The sequence below is a fragment of the Vulpes vulpes genome, chromosome 13 (genome assembly GCF_048418805.1).
Source record: "Vulpes vulpes isolate BD-2025 chromosome 13, VulVul3, whole genome shotgun sequence".
NCBI classification, from domain to species: domain Eukaryota; kingdom Metazoa; phylum Chordata; class Mammalia; order Carnivora; family Canidae; genus Vulpes; species Vulpes vulpes.
Window position 1 is genome coordinate 97,881,475 of NC_132792.1, and position 25,354 is coordinate 97,906,828.

A 25,354-nucleotide genomic window follows, 5' to 3' on the forward strand; every position below is an offset into this window, starting at 1 on the left:
ACAACCTAGGAATAGAAGGAAAAGATCTCAACATAATAAAGACAATTTATGAAAAACTCAACAGAGAACATCATAGTTAAAAAAAACTGAAAGAGCTTCCTCTAAGATCAGGAATAAGTCAAGGATGACTGCTTTTGCCATTTCCATTTAACATAATAAAGTCCTAGCCTGAGCAATTAGGCACGGAAAAAAAGGATCCAAATTGGAAAGGAAGACATAAAATTAGCTCTCTTTGCAGATCTTGTATATAGAAAACCCTAAAGATTCCACACACACGCAAAAAAATGTTAAGAGGTAATAACTAAATTGAACAAAGTTTCAGGAAACAGTGTCAACACAAATCAATTGCATTTCTATATACTGACAATGAACAATCTGAAAAGGAAATTAAGAGAAGTAATTTTATTTACAATAGAATCAAAAAGAATAAAATAATTAGGAATAAACTTAACCAAGGAGACAGAGGGCTTGTATACTAAAAAATATAAAACATTGCTGAAAGAAATTGAAGATGACACAAATAATTGTAAAGACAGGGGCACCTTGGTGGCGCAGTTGGTTAAGTGTCTGACTCTTGGTTTCAGCTCAGGTCATTTCAGGGTCATGAGATTGAGCCATGAGTTGGGCTCTGTGCTCTCTCTCCTCCTACCCTATGCCCCTCCCCTCCCTGCATGCATACTCTCCCTCTCTCTCTCTCTCTCTCTCAAATGAATAAATAAATCTAAATAAATAAATAAATAAATAAATAAATAAATAAATAAATAAATAAATAAATAAAAAGACACCCCCTGGTGGTGGATTAGAAGGCTAATATTGTTAAGATATCAGTACTACCCAAAGCAATGATGTAGTTATCCCTATCAAAATTTCAATGGGGCAGCCCAGGTGGCTCAGTGGTTTAGCACCGCCTTTAGCCCAGTGTGTGATCCTGGAGACCCGGGATAGAGTCCCACGTTGGGCCCCTGCATGGAGCCTGCTTCTCCCTCTGCCTGTGTCTCTGCCTCTCTTTCTCTCTCTCTCTCTCTGTCTCTCATGAATAAATAAAATCTTTAAAAAAAAACTCAATGGATTTGTGTTTTTTTTTTTTTTTGCAGAAATAGAAAAAAAATTCATATGGAATCTCAAAACAGTCTTGAAAAATAACAAATTTGGACAATTCATGCTTCCTGATTTCTTTCTTACTACAAAGCTTACTACAAAACTTACTACAAAGCTACAGTAATCAAAATACTGTGGTACTAACATAAAGACCAAAAGAATATAATAAAGAGCCCAGAAATAATCCTCAAATATATGGCCAAATGGTTTTTGTTTGACAAAGTTGCCAAGACCATTCAGTGGAGAAGAGACAGTTTTTTCAACAAATGGTGCTAGGGAAACAAGATATCTCCGTGTAGAAGAATAAAGTAGAACCTTACCTAACACCATATACAAAAGTTAACTCAAAATGAGTTAACTAAAATTAAAACCTAAAACTTTGAAACATAGAAGAATATGTAGGAGAAAATTTTCATGAGATTGGATTTGGTAATGATTTTTTGGATCTGAGACCAAAAGCACAGGCGAAAAAGAAAGAAATAGTAAACTGGACAACCTCAAAATCAAAAATTGTAATGCATCAAAGGACAAAGTCAATAGAGTAAAACAGCAGTCTGTGGAATGGGAGAAAATATTTGTAAAACTGTGTATCTGAGAAGGGAGTAATAGCCAGAATACATAAAGAATGCTTAGAACATAACAAGCAGACACCCCAATTCAAAAATGAGCAAAGAATTTAAATATTTATCCAAAGAAGGTATAGAATGGCCAATAAACACATGAAAAAATATTCAGTGTCACTAATCATTAGAGAAATGCAAATCAAAACCACAATGAATTGCCACTTCTCATCCATTAGGATGGCTATCAAGAAAACAAACAAAATAAGGATTAACAAGACTGGAGAATTCCAAACTTTGTGTACAGTAGGTGAGAATGTAAAACGGTATAGTCACTACTGAAAACAATATGGTGTTTTTTAAAAAATTAAACAGAATTACCATGTGATCCAACCATTCCACTTCTGGGTATATATCTAAAAGAACTGAAAGCAGGGACTCAAAGAGATATTTGTATACCCATATTTATAGGAGTGTTAGTCACAATAGGTAAAAGATGGAAACAGCCCAGGTATCCATCAGTGAATGAGTGGGTAAACATAATGTGCTGTATACATACAATGGAATATAATTCAGTCATAAAAAGGAAGGAAATTCTGACAACATACTATAACATGGATGAATCTTGGAAGACATTATAGTATGTGAAATAAGTGGTCATAATAGTATAATTATATATAGTTCCACTTTATAGGAGTACTGGAATAGTCAAATTCATCAACAACAGAAAGTAGAATGTTGGTTGCCAGGGGCTGTGGTGGAGGGGGACTGGGAGGTTATTTCATGGACTCAGAGTTTCAGTTGGGGAAAATAAAAAGTCCTAGAAATGGATGGTGATGATTTTCCAACAGTGTAAAAGTTTTTAATTCCACTGAACTGTTTTTAAACTGAGAAATGGTTAAAATGAGGGGGTCCGTGGGTGGCTCAGTGGTTTAAGAGCCTGCCTTCGGCCCAGGGCGTGATCCTGGAGTCCCAGGATTGAGTCCCACATCGGGCTACTTGCATGGAGCCTGCTTCTCCCTCTGCCTGCGTCTCTGCCTCCCTCTCTCTCTGTGTCTCTTATGAATAAATAAATAAAATCTTAAAAAAAAAGAAATTGTTAAAATGATAAATTTCATGTTTTGTATATTTTACTATAATAAAAGAAAAAATTTAAAATGAAATCATCTTAGTATAAATAATATGGAATGCTTTAACTTCCGGTATGCGTACTTTTCTGACTCATATAAAATTAAATTTTATATGAATATGACTTTTTAGCAGAATAAAATAAGCACTTACTAATACTTTTCCCCACATTGATTTTCATAATTGGAAAATACCTAAATGTCTATTATTGGGGAACTAGATGGCATATCCAAGCAGTTGCTTAAAACTATAGGCTCTGGAACCATACCAGCTGGGTTCTAAGCCAGACTCCCTTGTCCAATATACCTGTGATAGACTTAACTGCTCTTTTTTTTTTTTTTTTTTTTTTTTTTTTTTAATTTTTTTTTTTTTTTTTTTTATTTATTTATGATAGTCACAGAGAGAGAGAGAGAGAGAGGCAGAGACACAGGCGGAGGGAGAAGCAGGCTCCATGCGCCGGGAGCCCGACGTGGGATTCGATCCCAGGTCTCCAGGATCGCGCCCTGGGCCAAAGGCAGGCGCCAAACCGCTGCACCACCCAGGGATCCCCGACTTAACTGCTCTTGCCTCAGTTTAGTCTTCTTTAACATGAGGTTAATGACAGTGTGTATCTTATTGATTTGTTACAAGAATTAAATGAGTTAATACATAAGAAACATTAAGAACATTTAGAGCATATATTATTAATATTACCACTACAATTACTACTACTACTAGCATGTTATTATTCTTATTTAGTAGCAGTTTAAAAAGGAGGTCATGGCCCACAACTATATAGTCAACTAATCTTCAACAAAGCAGGAAAGAATATCGTGTGGAAAAAGACTCTTTAACAAATAGTGTTGGGAAAACTGGACAGCAACATGCAGAAAAATGAAAGTGGGCCACTTATATACACCATACACAATAAACTCAAAGTAGATGAAAGACCTAAGTTTAAGACGGGAAACCATCAAAATCCTAGAGGAGAACACAGGGGAAAGCAAACTATAAGAGACTCTGTAGTTAAGAGAACAAACAGGGTTGCTGGAGGGGAGATGGGTGAGGGGGATGGGCTAAATGGGTGATGGGTATTAAAGAGGGTGTTTGTTGGGATGAGCACTAGATGTTATATGTAAGTGATGAATCACTAAATTCCTGAAACCAATATTACTCTATATCTTAACTAAATTGAATTTAATTTTTTTTAAAAGGAGGTCATAGGATCTATACATATTGACACCATAAAGTATTCACAATACACATTAAAAATCTGGTTAGTGAATAATATGTATAATTTTGTTGGGATGCCTGGCTGGCTCAGCAGTTGAGCGTGTCTGCCTGCCCTTGACTCAGGGCGTGACCCTGGAGTCCGAGGATTGAGTCCCACATTGAGCTCCCTGCGAGGAGCCTGCCTCTCCCTCTGCCTGTCTCTGCCTCTCTATCTGTCTCTCATGAATAAATCAATAAAATCTTTTTAAAAACATATGTATAATATTGTTTTGTTTATAACTTGTGGAGTTATATAGTAGTTTTTATTCCCTCTGTTGGAATATTTTACAATGAGTACATATCAGAAAAAAAAAAACAGAGTTTCATCTTGAAAAAAATCACATTCTTTTGTCAATATTGTTATATTGTACTTTAATGTTTAGAAAACAGCCCTGGGGCAGCCTGGGTGGCTCAGCGGTTTAGCCTTCAGCCCAGGGCCTGATCCTGGAGACCAGGGATCAAGTCCCACATCAGGCTCCCTGCACGGAGCCTGCTCCTCCCTCGGCCTGTGTCTCTGCCTCTCTCTCTCTCTCTCTCTCTCTCTCATGAATAAATAAATAAAATCTTAAAAAAAAAGAAAAGAAAACAGCCCTAAGGGAAAAAAAATTAAAGATTTTGAAAAAATAGCTCTTTCATGTACCATGTCCAATTCCATTTAAAAGTAGAAATTCTGCCTTGTGAAAGTATCTTCAAGATAAAGTTGTGGTATGAATTTAAAAGCACTAGACTGAGGACTTTTTTCTTCTATAGATTGCTTATTTATAAGAGAAGTGAAATTGTAACTTTTTAAGTTTTTATTTAAATTCCAGTTAACAAAATTAATTAATTAATTAATTAATTAATTCCAGTTAACATACAGTGTAATTAGTTTCAGGTATATAATATACTGATTCAACACTTCTAACAACACTCAGTGCTCATCACAAGTGCACTGTTTAATCCCCATCACCTATTTCATCCATTGTCTCTCTTTTTCCCCTTTGCTCATTTGTTTTGTTTCTTAAGTTTCAGATATGACTGAAATCATATATTAGTCTTTCTCTGACTTATTTTGCTTAGCATAATATTCTCTAGCTCCATCCATATCATTGCAAATGGCAATATTTTGTTCTTTTTAAGGCTGAATAATATTCCTGTGTGTGTGTGTGTGTGTGTGTGTGTGTGTGTGTGTGTGTGTGTACCACATCTTTATCCATTTATCAGCCAGTGGGACTTGGACTATTTCCATAATTTGGCTACTATAGATAATGCTGCTATAAACATTGGGGTGCATATATATCCCTTTGGGTAAATACCTAGTAGTGCAATTCTTGGATTATAGGGTAGTCATATTTTTAACTTTTTGAGGAACCTCCATACTGTTTTCCAGAGTGGGTGTACCAGTTTGCATTCCCACCAGCAGTGTAAGAGGGTTCCCCTTTCTCCACATCCTCACCGACACCTGTTGTTTCTTGTGTTGTTAGTTTTAGCCATTCTGACAGATGTGATATTTCATTGTAGTTTTGATTTGTATCTCCCTAATGATGAGTGATGTGGAGCATCTTTTCATGTGTCTGTTGGACATCTGCATGTTTTCTTTAAAAATCTATTCATATCTTCTGCCCATTTTTATTTATTTTTAATTTTTAAAAATTTTTTATTGGAGTTCATTTGCCAACATATAGCATAACACCCAGTGCTCATCCCATCAAATGCCCCCCTCAGTGCCCATCACCCAATCACCCCCACCCCCCACCCACCTCCCTTTCCACCACCCCATTTTTGCTTTTGTTTCTCTTGCCTTCATGGATGTATCTTGCAAGAAGTTACTGTGGCCAAGTTCAAAAAGGGTATTGTCTGTGTTCTCCTCTAGGATTTTGGTGGAATCTTGTCTCACATTTAGATCTTTCATCCATTTTGAGTTTATCTTTGTGTATGGTGTAAGAGAATGGTCGGTCCAGTTTCATTCTTCTGCATGTGGATGTCCAATTTTCTCAGCACCATTTATTGAAGAGGCTGTTTTTTTTTTTCCAGTGGATAGTCTTTCCTCCTTTGTCGAATTAATATTGTGAAAATGTCAATGCTACCTAGGGCAACTTACACATTTAATGCAATCCCTATCAAAATACCATGGACTTTCTTCAGAAGGTTGGAACAAATTATCTTAAGATTTGTGTGGAATCAGAAAAGACCCCGAATAGCCAGGGGAATTTTAAAAAAGAAAACCATAGTTGGGGGCATCACAATGCCAGATTTCAGGATGTACTACAAAGCTGTGCTAATCAAGACAGTATGGTACTGGCACAAAAGCAGACACATAGATCAATGGAACAGAATAGAGAATCCAAAAGTGGACCCTCAACTTTATGGTCAACTAATATTCTGCCCATTTTTAATTAGAATATTCATGTTGGGGGTTTGATTTTGTAATTTTTTATATATTTTATATACAAGCCTTTATCAGATATGCCATTTACAAATATCTTCTCCCATTATGTAGGATGAACAAATATTGGTAAAATGTCTATGCTGCCCAAAGCAATCTACACATTTAATGCAATCCCTTCAAACAAAATACCAACAGCGTTTTTCACAGAGCTAGAACAAACAATCTTAAAACTTTTATGGAACCACAAAAGACCTTGTATAGCCAAAGAAACCTTGAGAAAGAAATGCAGGCATCACAATTCCAGACTTCAAGTAATATTACAAAACAGTATGGTATGGGCACAAAAACAGATACATAGATCAATGCAACAGAAGAGAATACCCAGAAATGAACCCACAACTACATGGTCAATTATCTTCAACAAAGCAGGAAAGAATATCCAATGGGAAAAAGACTGCCTCAAAAAAAAAAAGTCTCTTCGACAAATGGTGTTGGGCAAACTGGACAGCAACATGCAGAAAAATGAAACTGGGCCACTTTCTTATACCATACACAAAAATAAATTCAAAATGGATTAAAGACCTAAATGTGAGACCTGAAACCATAAAAACCCTAGAGGAGAACAGAGGCGGTAACTTCTTTCTTGATATTCTCCTGAGCCGAGGAAAATAAAAGCAAACATTAATTATTGGGACTTCATCAAAATAAAAAGCTTTTTACACAGTGAAGGAAATAACAAAACTAAAAGGTAACCTACAGAATATGAGATTGCAGTTTTCAATGCTATCTTTAAACTGAAGTTGTTCTGGGGCACCTGGGTGGCTCAGTGGTTGAGCATCTGTCTTTGGCTCTGGTCGTGATCTCAGGGTCCTGGGATTGAGTCCCACATTGGGCTCCCTGTAAGGAGTCTGCTCCTCCCTCTGCCTGCTTCTTTCTGTGTGTCTCTCATGAATATATTAATAAAATCCTAAAAAAAAATAAATTGAAGTTCTCTTTTTCCTAGCCATTTAGTATAGATTAGTGTAATTGCTATTTCTTATATTATAAACAAATACAATCACATAACTATTACTCATATGGTTTGGCAAATTTATCACTAATTTTTTTCTTGAATTAGTTATGTTACTACTGTTTAAGCATACTTTTATGTTTCTGTAGCTTTGGTTCATATTTACATAGTAAAGAGGAAATAACTTAGAAATATCCTTTCTGATCATATTTTCCAATTGAGTATAGTTTTTAATCCACAGGATAGGTAAAGTTAATCTCTTCCCATTTTTCTCTCCTATAACATTTATTAATAAATTTTTAAACCTTTTTTATAATGTAGACTTCACCCTCTTGGGGCTCAAACTCACAACCCCAAGATCAAGAGCCACATGTTCTACCAACGAGGCCAGCCAGGCCCCCTCATATAACATTTTTTTTAAAAAAATAAATGCTTTAAGGAGAACACTCAGTGACCTGTATATGAAAACCCAATTGAGAAATCCCTTTATAAATTTTTTATATTTTTTTTAAGTAAATTCTACACCCAAAGTGGAGCTTGAACTCACCACCCCAAGATCAAAAGTCACATGCTCAACTGACTGAGACAGCCAGGCGCTTCTCTCATACAATGTTTGCAGAGAGCAGAGAATCACTTTTTCTGTAACTATCTGATTCAAATGCACCCTACCGATGAGTGTTAGAGTGATTCTTAGTGGCACATTGTGACAGGTTCTTCATTGTTGACTATCATTATCTTCAGGGATTGACAATTCTTCCAGGTTTGTAGAAACACAATTTGAAATGGTGTGGAAATGGAACACTAGTTTGTGACTGCAAAAGACTGATGATTATGTCAGAAATGATTGTTACACACGATTTTGTGAATGCATCTTCCTGGCAGTGTGCCATTGAGAGAATGGAGAAAGAAAATGGCCACATAAAGGTCAAATGCCAAAGACCTCTTGAATAGAAATGTTTGCAACCCTTGCACTTAAGGTTTGGGTCAGTTACTTTTATAGAAACACTCTATTTCCTTATGGAGGTTTTGCAAATTCATTACATGATGTTTTGGTATGGCAAAAGGGAGACAGTGTCTTCTTTTTCTTTTTTAACATTCTTGATTTTCAAACCCTTAATCTTAGACAAAAACCTAAGAGAAATCATATGTCACAGTTACATTGAATGCAGTTTGAATTCAACGGATATGTGTTTGATAATGAAGTAATATTATTTCCACAAGGAGAAATCCAGCTTACTTAATGATTTGGGTAATGAGTAATGAGTATATTGATTTTGGAACCAGGATAAACTATCAGCCTTTGATCAGTCTGCCATTGATACCTTCCCAAAAAATAATTTTAAGAAGATATGATTACATAGATTTTTAGAAAATGTTTAATAAAAACTAATAACCAGCCTAGCTACTGTGACTTAAAACATTTTGATCTTTGGGAAAATTTACTTAACGTTAGTGTTTACCTATTATTCTTTAAAACTATTTTCTTTAGGGACACCTGGGTGGCTCAGTGGTGAGTGCGCCTGTCTTCGGCCCAGGGCGTGATGATGGAGACCCGGGACAGAGTCCCACATCGGGCTCGCTGCATGGAGCCTGCTTCTCCCTCTGCCTATGTCTCTGCCTCTCTCTGTGTGTCTCTCATGAATAAATAAAAAATCTTAAAAAAATCAAACTATTTTCTTTAAAAAGTAAATATGAATGCATCAGATTAAGTGTTGAATATCACATGAGTGGTATTATTTTATAAATTATTTATAATGGACATATACTGAAAAAAATGGAAATTACAAGAAAGATTTCATGGTAGCTAAAAACAAAACAAACACTTTTAACCAGGAAAGAGTCATTCGTTTTTGTATTACTTACTTTTACAGGACTGACTGCTGATGCTAGAGTAGTAATAAACAGAGCCCGTGTGGAGTGCCAGAGTCATAAGCTTACAGTTGAGGACCCAGTCACTGTAGAATATATAACTCGCTTCATAGCAACCTTAAAGCAGGTAAGCCAATATTTCAACAGATTTCCTCAGGTTCTGCATCATTATGGTTCCTATCATGGGAATGCTACAATAACTCCAGTCATTTGATCTGTTAAATCTACTAAACTCATTATTCCTTCTCACACTTACTTCATACTCACACTCTTATTCCAGTGGACTGATCTGAACATTAGAAATCTCAATCACTATCAATTCTAGGAATTATATTAAAATTTAAAAAAAGCAATAAATCTCATTTAAGATTTCTACACCTCTGTAGATACAGTAATAAAAACTCTTTTTTAAATGTTTACTAGAAAAAAAAATCATAGTTCTTTCACCTACAAACCTAAACACCATTGATCATTGGATATGACTTTTTTAAAAAGATTTATTTATTTATTATTTTAGAGATACAATGGGGAGGGAAGGAAGGAGAGGAAGAAAGAGAATCTTAAGCAGGCTTCACACTCAGCGCATAGCCCAACATGGGGCTCAGTCTCACAATCCTGAGATCATGACCTGAGCTGAAATCAAGAGTCTAACACTCAACCAACTGAACCACCCAGGTGCCCCTGGATATGACTTCTGAGTCCTTACGTAGATACATGGTTTGACATTAAGTATAATCATGATGCATATAAGGATTTGTTCTCTATCATTTTATGTGTCCTTTATGTCAGCATAGTCCTTATGCATACTTACCATTCTTACTAACTATATAAAATACTGTTTCCAGTTCCTCACTGGTAATTATTTAGATTGTTTCCAGTCTTTCCCTTTCTTATTCTCTCATTTAGTACTTTAATAGCATTACTCTATCTTTGTCACAGCTTTTCTCTTTTTTGAATTAAATCATTAAATTAATTTTTAGTATGAGATTACTAGATTAGAGATTTATAATTGGTTTTAAGACTAGTTATACGTAGCTAAATTGCTTGCTAAAAAGATTGAACCAATTTTTATTGTGCAACCAGCAATGCATAAATGTATCCCTGAAGGATCATCAGCCTTGGGTTTTCATTTTTATTTTTCAAGTAAGTATAACATAGTACTATAGCTGTTGTTTTAAATTGTATTTTATAATCAGTAGTGAGGTTGATTTTCTTCCACATGTTGGTTTACTATTTTCATTTCTTCTGGTGTAAACTGTCTTTCCTTTTGACAGGTACTCCTGTGGTTAAGAATGTGCCTCTAGGGAAAAAAAAAAAAAAAAAAAAAAAAAGAATGTGCCTCTAGGAGCCAGAATTTGGGAGTTTTGAATACTGGCTCTGCTACTTCCCTACTTCCTAGTTAGTGCCGTGAGCATACTAGTTAGCCTGTTTTGTCTTAATTTTCTTATTATAGAATAAACATTACAATTATACCTATGTTGTTGAGTTGCATTATGGATTAAATAATTATTAATTATTTAATATATTATTAAATTATTTAATTTAATACACAAAGCATTTAGAATATTTCTCTTTTTTTAAAATTTTTATTTATTTATGATAGTCACACACACACACACAGAGAGAGAGGCAGAGACACAGGCAGAGGGAGAAGCAGGCTCCATGCACTGGGAGCCCGATGTGGGATTCGATCCCGGGTCTCCAGGATCGCGCCCTGGGCCAAAGGCAGGCGCCAAACCGCTGCGCCACCCAGGGATCCCCATTTAGAATATTTCTAGCATGGATTTTAACATTAGTCCATGTAGAGATTTATTTTAATAAACTATTCTAGATATTAAAAGTTTTAAATTACATACTTATAGAGTTACCTTATTTTTTTTTTCAATTTAATTTATGTTGCAAGGAAGTCCAACATTTTTATATTACTCTGCTCTTTTTATTTGCTTTCATTTTCTCAGTGGTTAAACAGGTATCCACTGGAGTGCCTACATGGCTCAGTGGGCTTAGCATCCAACTCTTGATTCCACCTCAGGTCTTGATCTCAGGGTCATGAGTTCAAGCCTGATGCTGAGGTCCACACTGTATCCACCAAAAAAGCAACATGTAGAACATTGTGTATACAAGGTTCCCAACCTTGGTTTTTAGTTTTTCTTCTAGTATTATAGAGCCTCCACATAGAACATTTAGTATTCATTGTAAACCTGTAACAGTGTGGTTGCTACTGGGAAGGGGCCTGGGGCTCAGAGACAAAGGAGATCCTTTATGTATACTTTTATACTTTTAAATTACTTTAACCTATGCAAGTACTATTTTTTCATTAAAGAGAAAAAAAACATGATTGATTAAACAAAAGGGTCTTTCTTCTGAGGTATATTTTACAAACCATTCCCTTCATACCTCTGTGTAAACTAGGAATATTAGGCAATACAAAAGAATGAAGTCATAAACTCTGTTCTTTAATAGTTTATTTACCTTTGTAGCCCAACTATTTGCATTCCAAATTTGAGATAGCTAATAAAAATACATAATAATAAAATACAAAAATGAAAAAAAGGTATGAGCTTGAGCTTTCTGTCAGGGCTGCCCTCTGTACAACTTCTAGGGGCACCAGTCTCAGAATTAGTGTGAATTCTACGCTTTGGAGCACTATCCAGGAAGTTCTCGGCACTAAAGTAAAAAAGAAATACAATTGGTTTCCAGTGCCCTGCTGTCTGGGAGGAAAAAACATGCTTTTTCTTCCAGAGAGACAAAGGTTTCCTTGTTCAGGAACTGAAAGAATGTCTTAGTTGGGTTTTATGTAGAGATAACCTGGTATATAGTGAACAGAATATACTTGATAATAATAGTATCAAGTAAGAATATTGATTATAAAAGTAACAATTACAGTGTCTCTCAGAGTAAACCCCCAGAACTTGTTTCCAAAGCACAGCTCATTAAAATCAGCTTTACTAGGAGGAACCAAAATGGTGTGACATACGGTTTTCTGCTATGTTAATAAGATTACAATCCAGTTATGTTATGAAAAAATATATAAAGCAACAAAAAATACTTTTAAGACCATATATAAGCAAACTTACTTTTTATTTTATACGCTGTATACATTAATTTCACTAAAATTTCATCATAAATTGAAGTTAGTCCATAAAAAGGAAGAGGATATTACAACAAGAATTGACAAAGAAGATCATTGCACCAGGAGTACCTTATTTACTATTAAAATTTTTTTAAGATTATTTATTTATTTGGGGGAGACACAGCACAAACTGGGGCGGAAGGAGGCGTGGAAGAGGAAGAAGCAGACTCCCCACTGAGCAGGGAGTGCAACATGGGGCTCCATCCCAGGACCTTGAGATCATGACCTGAGTTGAAGGCTCAACCAACTGAGCCACTGAGGTGCCCCTATTATTAAGATTTCTTAGTTAATAAGTAATAGTGCTGTTCTTTGTATGGCCTCATACTGGAAGTAGTTATAAAAACATTTTATTTTTCAGAGATATACACAAAGCAATGGACGAAGACCTTTTGGCATTTCTGCCTTAATTGTAGGTTTTGATGATGATGGTATCCCAAGATTGTATCAGACTGATCCCTCTGGTACTTACCATGCTTGGAAGGTAAGTCATGAATTTGTTAATATATTTTAGAAGTTGAGTAAATGTATTCACAGTAAATGTTTTATTGCTTTCAGGGACATGAAAAAAGTTATATTGCATTAAAGTACTGATAGTGGTACAAACTTTATGTAATCATTTAGCTAGTCAGCAACTATGATGATTTTTGATGGACAGAGAAACACTTTGGTTCATTAATCACAGGGTCTTTTCCTTACTTTTGAAAAGATGTGACAAACCTAAATATATATAAATGGCCAAATTAGAGATATATCCAATTCCTATTCCTCATTCATTCTTTCAAATAAGTACTGTATCATATGCATATCAAAGCATCCCTCTTTCTGCTTTTAATATAGAATTGAATGAGCATTTAAACCCTATAGTGAGGGACACCTGGGTGGCTCAGCGGCTGAGCACCTGCCTTCAGCCCAGGGCGTGATCCTGGAGTCCCAGAATCCAGTCCCATATCGGGCTCCCTGCATGGAGCCTGCTTCTCTCTCTGCCTATGTCTCTGCCTCCTATTCTCTGTGTCTCTCATGAATAAATAAACAAAATCTTTAAAAAATAAAAAAATAATAAAAGAAATAAACCCCATAGTAAGACATTTAATGCATTCTCTACTCTAGGAGAGTTAGAGTACCCAAACTATGAATCTATGTAGAAGTATATTACAATTGTCTCCATATAATTCCTGGAATATAGTTTGTTTTCTGCATAAATTATTTTTCTTTCAGTACCCAAATACTTTGTTTAATGGTACATTCAAATCTAATAAAAAAACCTAGTGGCAATTTCCAGAAATAAATTTTTATATATTTTCATATATAAAAATAGAAGTACATTATAGAATCTAAATAATTTTTACTTTATTAAAAGTTTAAATACCCAAGCTTTAAATAATTTCATGAAGTGTTTATTTTACTGTTATTAAAAACCAAATAAATTAATGGGAAAAATTGCCTTGGTCTTTATGCCTGTATTAACTAAAGGAATTGATCTGTGCTGACCATACTCATACTGTTTTATAAACTAATTAACCAGGTCAGTAAAACAGTAGATTATATTTTTGCCACAAAGATCTGATTATTTTGTTAGCTTCACATCTTCTTTTAAGCTAACTAGACAAACTAATTGATAATCAGAAACTATGAATTTACCTACTGCAAATACCAGACTTTTTTCTGCCAATTTAAGAAATCCTTTACATGTACTAGATTTCTTATGCCTCCCAAATCTATACCTTGAACAAAACAAGTTACTACCCTCAGTCTTTCTCTAAATATTTTAAAGTCTGCCATCTTCTGTTTGTATTAATCATTACATCATTACACTTCGTTTCAATATCATAACAACTTCCAAGTTTACATAATTTTCCATTTTAATTTGATTGCTCCTTAGGGTCATTCAGAGAAGCATTTTTGTTTTATTTTAAAGCCAACTAGTTAGGAAAATTATGGAATTTTTTTAATTGTTGGGAATTTTGTTTATCATCTAGGTTTGAAACTATGCTTTGTTGTGGTATCTGAAGGCCATGTGTCATCATTTAACTGATTTCACATATTGTACTTTCTCGTAAGATTTTGGTTGAAATCAAATGCAGCTTTAAAAAAATAACAAAAAACATTAGAAAACTTTAATTTTACATATTTGGTAAGTGAGACTCAGGAGTTAAGTTGGTTTTTGTTTGTTTTTTAGGTTCACATCATTAGTTAATAAGAAACCTGTCATTAGAACTCAGGGTCTTCTGCTTTATTAGTACAGTGTTCCTTCCATTACATTCTGCTGGGGCCAAATGATTCCCTATGTGTGTTACATAAATTCTGTTATCCAGTCTTAAAAAGTAGAATAAAATCTTGTGGTAGAATTTCTGTTTTGGGGAGACTACATATAGCACTTTAGCTGTGAGATCAGGTGGGTTTTTTTCCCCTTTTCACCCATTTCTATATTTTGTTTTTTACTCTGATTTACTATACCAGTAGCCTGATAAAGTGATATAATGGGCCATTGAGGGCACAGTTATGGTACCATATGGTGACAACACTTTGCAGTGATGTAGTTTTATAAGGTGCACATAGAGGACATGTGAAATGGGTAGTAGAAATAGGAGATTAAAAATATAAACTGTGGCCACATGACCTGTAGCAGAAATGAGAACAGAAACCTCTGATATCAACCGGAACTTTGGTTTGTTGGGGTTCTTTACCTGGTATGTAACACAAACTTTTTTTTTTTTTAACATTATGGTCCAGTAATGATCCTGTCTTAATGGATTATAGAGCCTTCCATTAGCTTTTTTCACTTTACATGAGAATACTATGAGAGTTTTAGACATCTCCTTCCTGGTCCCATTATATAACAGTAACTTTATTTATCTTGATAATCAGAATAAATCATACCATCTTTTTGATAGCCTACTGGTTCAAAGGCATGAGGTGTTCAAAATTGCCAAGTAACAGTCTCAGTTTCTAGTTAAGTGAAATTGTTATATTTCCTAGTAGAACACTGCCTCTTATCCCTTCCCCACCACTCCACCTATTTGGGAAGTAGGACCTTTAATACAATTTAAGAAGCAAAAATTTTATTAATCAGCCATTAGGGGTTTAATGAGACATCTATCCCTTGATTCCTAGATTTGTGGCTATGAAAGAAATTAGTTAATGGTTCCTATTTCAGGGCACATACAGGATCTTGTAGAATAGAAACCTGGCTCCCTAAGATGCTGATGCTATAACTGAATCTTCAGTTGGCTATTCCCTGTTTTTATCAGGCTGGCTTCTGTAGGATTAGAGAACATGATAAGACCAGTGAATCCCATGGGCATAAGTGCTCTCAGTTCCTCCTTGGTCACCAGCAGGGTCTTGTTAGGATCCCATGATGGTGAAGAAAGCATTCATCAGGTTCACAGAAGGTGGGACATTTGATATAGGGAAAGGAAAGTCATATCCAGATTAAGTTTCTCTTCCAGTGAGGGCATACAGCTGCCCCTTCCATGACAGAAAAGAATCAGTCCTGTAGTTTTGGCAGTATCCAGATCAGTGGTGAGGGGACACCCTATTTTAAATATTTTTTTTTCTTCTTTACATATTTTTATATTGCAGAAAGTATTTTTTTTTAATGTGGAGTAACAGGTTCTGGAGTTTGGTGTATTACATTAAATTGAACTAATCAAAAACTCTCCTGCTATAACCATGTAGAAAGCTAGAATGATCATTAATATGTTTTTAATGCATAGCTGAACTCACAGAAAAGACAGAAACTCCTAAAGGGCCAGAAATGAAGAAGGAATTGAGTACCAGAGCAGTAAGCATGTGAGTTGATGATATTGCTGTACTTAGGGATGTTATAGTGTAGGATTCTCAAAGATAATTACCATCAAAAGTTACAAAGTAAAATCTATTATCAGTATATAATTTAACAAATATTCAGTATATAAGTATTTGAATTAAATATCAAATATTGTTCTAGGTTCTGGGGATATAGAGGTGACAAAAAATATGTTCAGATGGCACATACATAAGTCCTGTGGGGGAAAAAGAACAAGATTGGGAGGATGGAGTGTGATTGGTAGGTAAGGTAGTCAGGGAAAGCACCTTTGAAAAGGTGATATTTGAACAGAAGCCTAAAGAAAGTGAAGAAGCAGCCCAGGTAGTTATTTCTGTGGTATTCCAAACAGAGGAACCAATCAGGGCAAAATTCCAAGGAAGCAATATGTTCCATATCTATGAGATACCAAGCTCTATGCAGAGCGTATGACTGTGCTGTGGTGAATCAGAATGATAGTCATGAGGGATCAGTAGCAGATATAGGAGGGAGCTAGATCTTGTAGGGTCTAAAGGCCATAGATAGGACTTGGATATTAAAAGAGAGTGATGTAGAAAGCTACCTGAGGTTTTGGCATATTAGAGTAACATGATCTGACATATACTGTGCAGCAGTGTAGAATCAGGCAAACAAGTTAGAAGGCTGTGCCCAATAATAATCCAGGCAAGACCTGATATAGATCAGGGGTAGTGGACTAGTGGAAGGTAGGGAAGGATCCAGCATCATCTGTGAATAAGGAGAACCTAGAGAGTGGTGTCCTGGATTGTAATTGAAAACAGTATTCTGAGAAGAGCTGATCAGCTGACCAGAGCCATTGATGGGTCAGATAAAAAAGTGAAATGATTGGCTCTGGCAATGAGCAGGTCATGGGTGACCTCGACAAGAACACCTCATAGTGATGAGAGACTGATTGGAGTGGATTTAAAAGAGATAAGAAAGATCAAGAATCATCCATACTTTCTGTATAAGACCACATAAAGAAGAACTATTGTATTACTCATCAGCTAAGAAATTCCGAAAGTAAGTAAAGTATTCCTGCCAAAATTATCTTCTTTATCAATTTTTATTCTTTTTAAAAAGATTTTTATTTATTTGATAGAAAGAGCACAAGTCGGGGGAGGGGCAGAGGGAGAAGTTGGCTCCCCACTAAGCAAGGAGCCCTACACTGGGTGATCCCAGGACCCTGAGATCATGACCTGAGCCAAAGGCAGACACTTAATTGAGCCATTCCAGTGCCCCATCGATTTTTGTTCTGTATATCTTTGAGATATGCAAAGATTTATCTGTGAGGTATTGTTTTGGCTCTTAACCACAGAGATATGATGATTCTTAACACATAAAGATTTATTTCTCTCATGTAATAAGTTTGAAGACAGATGGTTGCTGCTTTTTGTCTCTTTTATTTTTTATTTTATTTTATTTTATTTTTTGTCTCTTTTATTATCTTAGGCTTTGCCCATGCTCTCTCATGTGGCTACCAGATCTCTAGCCAGCCTGTCTGCATTCCAGGCAGCAAAAGTTTTTACAGTTCCACCCATTTATTTCTACTTATATATTCCTATTAACTGACGCTAGGAAATGACACTTTTCAGCAGGCACACTGCCCAGAGTTCTGTCACAAAGGAAGAATGGATTTGGGGGTTGACTGCTAATAATCTTTGCCATAGAAAATTATCATTAATCATTATAGGTAGGCAGAAAAAAAATCGCAAAACTAACAGTCTGTTGAAGTGGGCTAGGGTGGGTGATAGACTTGGAAGAAGGGTGGAGATATAAGTATGGCAAGAATAAGATTTTAGGGAACCAGCCAAGTAAGTAAGAATTAGAGAATTTTACACCACCATTTAGAAGAATTAGGAAGGTCACCAGGAATTTATAAAGAAACCTTCTGAGGGCTCAGTGAGATTTCTGGATAAACTCCTATCTTACAGTCTTTGATCTTAGCGAAATTTCAAGGCCACAAAATTTATTTTAAAATTTCACAGGTGTTTTTTTTAATCCTTTGAAATATAAAGGAATATAAAAAATTCTGTGAAGTAAAAATAATCTTCTAACCAGAACAATATACTGTCATGCAGTACAAAAGGTATGCTTTCATGCTCTCTTTTGAAATCTCTTTCCTATAATCATAATACTAACCATAGCTAGTTAGAACTGAGACATTCGCTCATTCAGTCCTGGGATCCTTCAGTGAAAGCATGAGCCTTTCCGCTGGTTCTTTCCTCTCTCTACACTCATTATAGCAAAGGGGCATGTGGCAGCATAGTTTATAGACTTCAGAGCTTGGAATGTCAATTCAGACTACTTGGTTTCAAAGCTCAGCTCTTCTATTTATCCCATCTGTGATCTTAGGCAATATTATTCAGGCCACTGGTTCACAAATAGGGGTGATTTTCTACCCTCTAAGAGACACTTGGCAATATCTAGAGACATGTTTGGTTGTCTGTCACAACTGGGGTGGAGATGCTACTGGCATCTAATGGATAGAGGCTGCTAAACATCCTATAGTGTACCGGGGAGCCCCCCACAGCAAAAAATCATTCAGCTAAAATGTTAATAGCACTGAAGTTGAGATAGCTTGTTTTAACCTTTTCAAGCCCCCATTTCTTCATTCATGAACTGGGCTTAGTAATAGTAACTATTGTTTTTGTGCTGGCTAAAGGAAATAATTTAATTGTTTAGCATTGGCTAACGGAAATAATCCATGTAAAATGCTTAGCATAGTGTCTGGCACATAAGTGCTCTATTAATAAGAATTACTTTATCATCATCATTATCGTCACTAATACTTGCCTACATATTTAGACTAAATTAAAAAAAAATGTCTATACTACCTGTGGCTATGCAGCCAGGAAAAACATGTGCCTCTTTCCTTCATCTGATGAAAATTTCTAAAGAACAAAGAAAAATGAGGAAGAGAACAGAAGAATCTTTACTCACTTATAGAATCAAAGATAATGAATCAGTAATTAGATGACCATTTTTTTCCAAGTTCTAAGAACACAGTCCTTATTCATGTAAACAGTTTTGTTCTTTGGGTCAATGTCCTTTTTTTCCTCTTTTCTTTCCTCCTTTTTTACTACATTGCAAAGTCATACCTCCTCTCCTCTGTATATATTTTGAATTTCAACTATTTCAGTCTTCCTTGGTTATCAAGGACTTGAGAGCCATTAAAGTAGTAGAAGGCATTAACCAGGACAAGGTATTGGTATGTTTGAAGATGAGTCATGCAATCATGACTATGTTATTCACATAGAAACAAAATGAGCTGCTGAAATGTTTCCTAAGTTTTCAAAAACTATAATTTTCATTTGGTAAGAAATATCTCAGTAAACTCTGAAATTCACTGAGTGACCATAAATTCATTTGTATTGCAATGATATTAATAATTACCTTGTATTTTTCAAGGCAAATGCAATAGGCCGAAGTGCTAAAACAGTCCGAGAATTTCTAGAAAAAAATTACACAGAAGATGCTATAGCAAACGACAATGAGGCTATCAAATTAGCAATAAGAGCTTTGCTAGAAGTAAGTGATCTAATAAAACATACTCAGAAAAACAAGTGTTTTTTTTCTTATCTATTTCCTTACTAAAAATAAAATGTGCTGAAGTAATTTTAATATTGTGCTTGTTCTATATTAGGTTGTCCAGTCTGGTGGAAAAAACATTGAACTTGCTATAATAAGAAGAAACCAGCCTTTGAAAGTAAGTCATTAACCAAAGAGAAAAAAAAAAAAAAAACATCTGTAGCATAAAATAATTGGATAACAGTTGAATCTTGTCAAAATGTTGACACCTGTGAATCTTCATTAAAAGCCTGAAACATCCATTAGCATCCACCGACACTATGATGGCATCTGTTTTGTTTCTGTAGGCTAACGTCCACTAATTTGTATGTGCTTGTGCAAGCAGTTACCTATCCTTGGTCCTTTGTGAAGACTTAGAGGAGCTGAAATCTATATGTAGGCTTACCCCATTTAGAATATATTCTTGTAAGTAGGAACCCCTACTGAGTAGTCATATTGGGATTGGTATAATATATCGTCTTTGGAGATTTATTCCCAGCCCCACATACAAGCCTACCTTAGAGATACTGAGGATTCAGTTCCAACTACTGTTATTAAGCCGATACTGCAATAAAGCAAGTCAAATGAATTTTTTGGTTTCCCAATGCATATAAAAGCTATATTTACACAATGCTGTAGTCTCTTAAGTGTGCATTAGTCTAAAAACAAATACATATCTTAATTTAAAAATACAATGCTAAAAAATGCTAGCTAGCATTTGAGCTGTCAGTGAGTCATAATTACCAATCACAGATCACCACAACAGATATAATAGTAATGAAAAAATTTGAAATATTGCAAGAATTACCAAAATGTGACACAGATATAAAGTGAGCAAATGCTCTTGGAAAAAGGGTGCAAAATAAGCTTGCTTGATGTAGGGTTGCCACAGACTTTCAATTTGTAGAAAACGCAGGTTGGTAGAGCATACAACTCTTTCTTTTTTTTTTTAAAGATTTTATTTATTCATGAGAGACAGAGAGAGAGGCAAAGGCACAGGCAGAGGGACAAGCAGACTCCATGCAGGGAGCCCGACGTGGGACTCGATCCCAGGTTTCCAGGATCACGCCCTGGGCCGAAGGCTAAGGCCAAAGCACTAAACCGCTGAGCCACCCAGGGATTCTCTAAAGCATGCAACTCTTGATCTCAGGATAGTGAGCTCAAGCCCTATGTTGGGCATAAAACTTACTTTAAAAAAATAATAAAACCCCAGCAATTTATTAAAAATGCAGTATCTGCAAAGCACAATTAAAACAATGTATTCCTGTAGAGAGCCGTTACCATCCTTATCTTTTTAGATATTCTGAAATGAAGATATGCTTCCAGCCAGTGTCATTCAGCTATCATTTGTATAATTGTTGGGCCTCCAGGCTTCTTACATAGTATTATCCTTCATTATGTCAAAAAGCCTCCATCCCTTGATTGGCTACTAGTTTTTATCTATGTTCTCTTCTTTTCACTTAAAAGTGCCTTGAGCCTCTGTAAGACTTAAATTTTAATACCTAATGTAATAACCTTTCTGTATTTCTTTGTGGCAAGACTAGCATTATTTTTTGTATACTTTTTGGTAGCATTATGGGTTAAAACTGCTGAATCACAAAGTAAATCGTCCAAAGTACTGTGATAGAGGACTCATTGGCTAAAGACCATTTGAAACGTGGTTCACTGTTGTTCCTTAGGTAGAACTGTACATGGTATGTTTTGCCAAATCTCTGAGCTTGTAAAAAGCACTTAAAGCATGGGAAGCTATATGAAAAGTATACTAAAAATATTATTTTAGGGGTCTCTGGGTGGCTCAGTCGGTTAAGCGTCTGCCTTCAGCTCAGGTCAGGGTCCTAAGATTGAGTCCCACATAGGGCTCCCTGCTCAGCAGGGAGCCTGCTCCTCCCTCTCCCCTTGCTCTTCCTTCCTGCTTATGCTCTCTCCCCCTCTCTCTGGCAAATAAATAAATAAAATCTTATTTAAAAAGTATTATTTTGGGCAGCCTGGGTGGCTCAGCGGTTTAGTGCTGCCTTCAGCCCAGGGTGTGATCCTGGAGACCCGGAATCGAGTCCCACATTGGGCTCCCTGCATGGAGCCTGCTTCTCCCTCTGCCTGTGTCTCTGCCTTTCTCTCTCTCTGTGACTCTCATGAATAAATAAATAAAATCTTAAAAAAATAAATAAAAAATAAAAAGTATTATTTTACATATACCTTTGTTTTGAAGGAAATATTTCAAGAGGAAATAATATTAAAATCAGTGTTGGATGGAGCAGTAGGGTTTTTGTTTTTTGAGTTGTTACATTGTTTTAACACCACATTCCCACTTTTGACTAGTCAACTAGTAGATGGGGATATGGGGAGTTAGAAAAATGGGGAGTGGAGTGTAGGTTCTGCCCCTGCATGGCGCCACAAAAATAATCGTGGTGCTGAGCACAGCATGTGGAGAGAACTGGGCTGTGTTGTCACCCCTGCTGTTAAGGGTCTCAGGATAGATATGCCAACACCACAAAGACACAAAACCACCGAGGCCAGGGTCACCTTTCCAGCTCCATCATATACACATATAATATATACCCACATGAATATACACACCCAGTCATGCATATATTTCTTACTAATGTGCGGTAGGATGGTATGTGCACTGGCAGCAAAGTTAGACCGCCCACCCACATGCTATTTCAGGATACGCTGTGTGGCAAATAGGGTATATGCTTTGGAATTGGATAGACTTAGGTTTAAATTTAGAGTTAGACCTAAGTTCCAGCAAATTGATGTTTAATAGTATATCCTTGAGCAAGTTGCTCCCATCTTTAATTTTAAATATAATAAAATTGATTTATATAAAATAAAATATATTTTTGCTTTATATTTAAGGAGTTGTAAACAAAGCAGTGTAAGTCATCTTTTCACTACCTCTGTAGCTATTCTAATGGCTGATAAAATAGGCAAAACCCTATCAGAATCACACAATTGGATAGAGAGGGGGAGTTAAATAATGAGTTACTTACTCATAAATAGAATAAGCCTGCATTAAAATGTTTCAGAGTTATATGCATATATAGGATATGTAATGCAATATAACACTTTGCCCTGCTTTCTTAGCACAATGATCGTGGAAATATCAGAATTCAGATTTTGTACATATTTGTTACAAGTATTTTGCTTATATATATATATTCATATTTTTGAAGATATAAAATTAAAATTTAAATAGAAAATATAAATGTATAAGATATAATTGGTTTCTCCATATTGGAACTATTTAGAAATTACTGCTATAATTGAAATTTGCTTTTTAAAATATTTTCTTTTCAGATGTTTAGTGCCAAAGAAATTGAATTACAAGTAACAGAAATAGAAAAAGAAAAGGAAGAAGCAGAGAAGAAAAAGTCCAAAAAGACCACCTAATTTTTAGGATGAACATTAGGAACCTAAAATGTTTAATTGTACTCCTTGGAATTACTTAGTGAAGTTTTAAAGAAAGTAAGTTGGTTTGTGGCATTACATTTAGTAGTTATGTGCTGTCCTGAGAATGCCACATTTCTGGCTGTCTTCAGTAGGCTACATAGACAAACATATCTTAGTATGAAGATCTTTGGAAACAAATTTTATTAATTGTTGAAGGCAGTCACAATTCCATGTAAGCCTGAGACTATACTTAATAACTTGTCCAGTGTGTTACTTTTCTTCATCTGTACAAATTTAAGAAAAAAACCTTAATTTTAAAAAATTAATAATTTGTTAAAAATATTTTTTAATAAAAATTAATTTGTTGATGTTTGGGTATTGAGTATCAGGTAAAGAGATAGCTATTGCAAAATAAACTGAATACTGAGTTGTACTTCTAGATAAATGATAAAAATACCCTTGTATTGAATTACCAAAATTTTGTCAGAGCCTTCTTTTTGAAACATATTATTTTTGTCATTTCATAAGTTGCAGTATGTTATTTTTTCATGGAACAAATTTAAAGACCTAATCTAAATAGGCAGTTAAAGTGTGGTGGGGTACCTGGGTAGCACAGTGGTTGAGCATCTGCCTTTGGTCATGATCCAGGGGTCTTGGGATCCAGTCCTGCATTAGGCTCCCTGTGGGGAGCCTGCTTCTTCCTCTGCCTATGTCTCTGCCTCTCTCTGTGTCTTTCATGAATAAACAAAATCTTTGAAAAATAAAAAAATAAAGTGTAGTTAAGAGCTTTTAAGGGCATCCAAATAGGGTACTCTATATATTGGAAAACAAGAGAAATGAACACATGTAATTCTTAATTTCAATTTTTATTTTATCTTTTTTTTTTAAAGATTTATTTATTCATAAGAGACACAGAGAGAGAGAGAGACAGAGACAGAGACACAGGCAGAGGGAGAAGCAGGCTCTCCACCAGGAGTCTGATGCGGGACTCGATTCCGGGTCTGCAGGATCAGGCACTGGGCTGAAGGCGGTGCTAAACCGCTGAGCCACCTGGGCTGCCCTCATCTTAAAGAGTGTACAGTGTGTTAGGTTTGTTACCTGTTCCATGGCTGTCTGAGTGCTTACTATGTGCTTGGCACTGAGCTAGGCTTATTGGGAGTAATAAAATAAATATAAAAAGTGATCCCTGTCCACATTGAGGGTCCACAAAAATATGCTTAGTGCCTGTAATGAGGTTATATTTTTAAGACAAAAGATATTAGTAGGCATAAAAACAAAAGCCTGTATATCTTACTATTTGAGAACTCCGTCTTTTTTCTCTTTTTTTAATGTTCTTTTTGAAAACAAGGAAGAGAGAGGTTGAGTTTTTACAGGGGCATGAAAAGCTCAGGGTATTTAGTAAAGAAAAAAATCAGTTTGTATAAACAGCTCTCAAGAAGATCTAAGCCATTGGTGGTTGTAGTGCTCTGAAGCAAGGGGACAGTAAAGAGCAAGTCAGAATTTTAAGAGATATAAACACCTTAACAAGGCCACCCTGCTGGTATTCATCTTGTGCCAAATTCCTGTGGCCTGCTGCTGGTACATTTCACTTCCTCAGACAGAAAGACTGCAGGGCATTCTCTGGGGCAGGAGGTACAATCTGTATTCCATTCTGACTTATGCCCTGACTGCCTTTCTAGTTTCATTAGAACCATGAAATTTTGTGGCTCCCTATACCCTTCCTCTTGTTTTGTTTTGGTATACTATGGTTCTTGACTTTGAGTCATACTATACCCTTCCCCTTTAAAACTTAAAATTAGGGGTGCGTAGGTGGCTCAGTTGGTTAGGCAGCTGCCTTGGGCTCAGGTCCTGATCTCAGGGTCCTGGGTGAGCCTTCATCAGGCTTCCTGCTCTGCAGGGAGTCTGCTTCTCTCTCTCCCTTTGCCCTTTCCCCTCCCCCTGCTCATGTGGTCTCTCGCTTGCTCTCTCAAATTAATTAATTAATTAATTTAAATAGAATTTAAAAAAATAAAGTAAAACTTAGAATCAAAAACAAATACTGTTTCGTATCATTTCCTGGCCCCTTTTAACTTTCCAGTAGCAAAGGTGCTTCCTATGCAGAAGGCTTGCTAACCAAAATTTTTTCACTTTGGAAAAAGAACCCCACAACTTTGATAATCAATGATCAGCTCCTACTGAA

General features: G+C 35.7%; 1 protein-coding gene across 2 annotated transcripts in view; it reads left to right on the top strand.

Annotated features, from left to right (window-relative positions):
- Positions 1 to 23,653, top strand: part of PSMA8 (proteasome 20S subunit alpha 8) — a 53,846-nt gene extending 30,193 nt beyond the window's left edge. For both annotated transcript variants that reach the window (XM_026006506.2, XM_072735135.1), the window contains exons 3-7: positions 9,286 to 9,410; positions 12,775 to 12,897; positions 19,627 to 19,746; positions 19,862 to 19,924; positions 23,083 to 23,653. In XM_026006506.2, the coding sequence (XP_025862291.2) occupies positions 9,286 to 9,410; positions 12,775 to 12,897; positions 19,627 to 19,746; positions 19,862 to 19,924; positions 23,083 to 23,175 (524 nt within the window). In that variant the 3' untranslated portion in view covers positions 23,176 to 23,653. The remainder of the gene's footprint in view (positions 1 to 9,285; positions 9,411 to 12,774; positions 12,898 to 19,626; positions 19,747 to 19,861; positions 19,925 to 23,082) is intronic.
- The last annotated feature ends 1,701 nt before the right edge of the window (positions 23,654 to 25,354 follow it).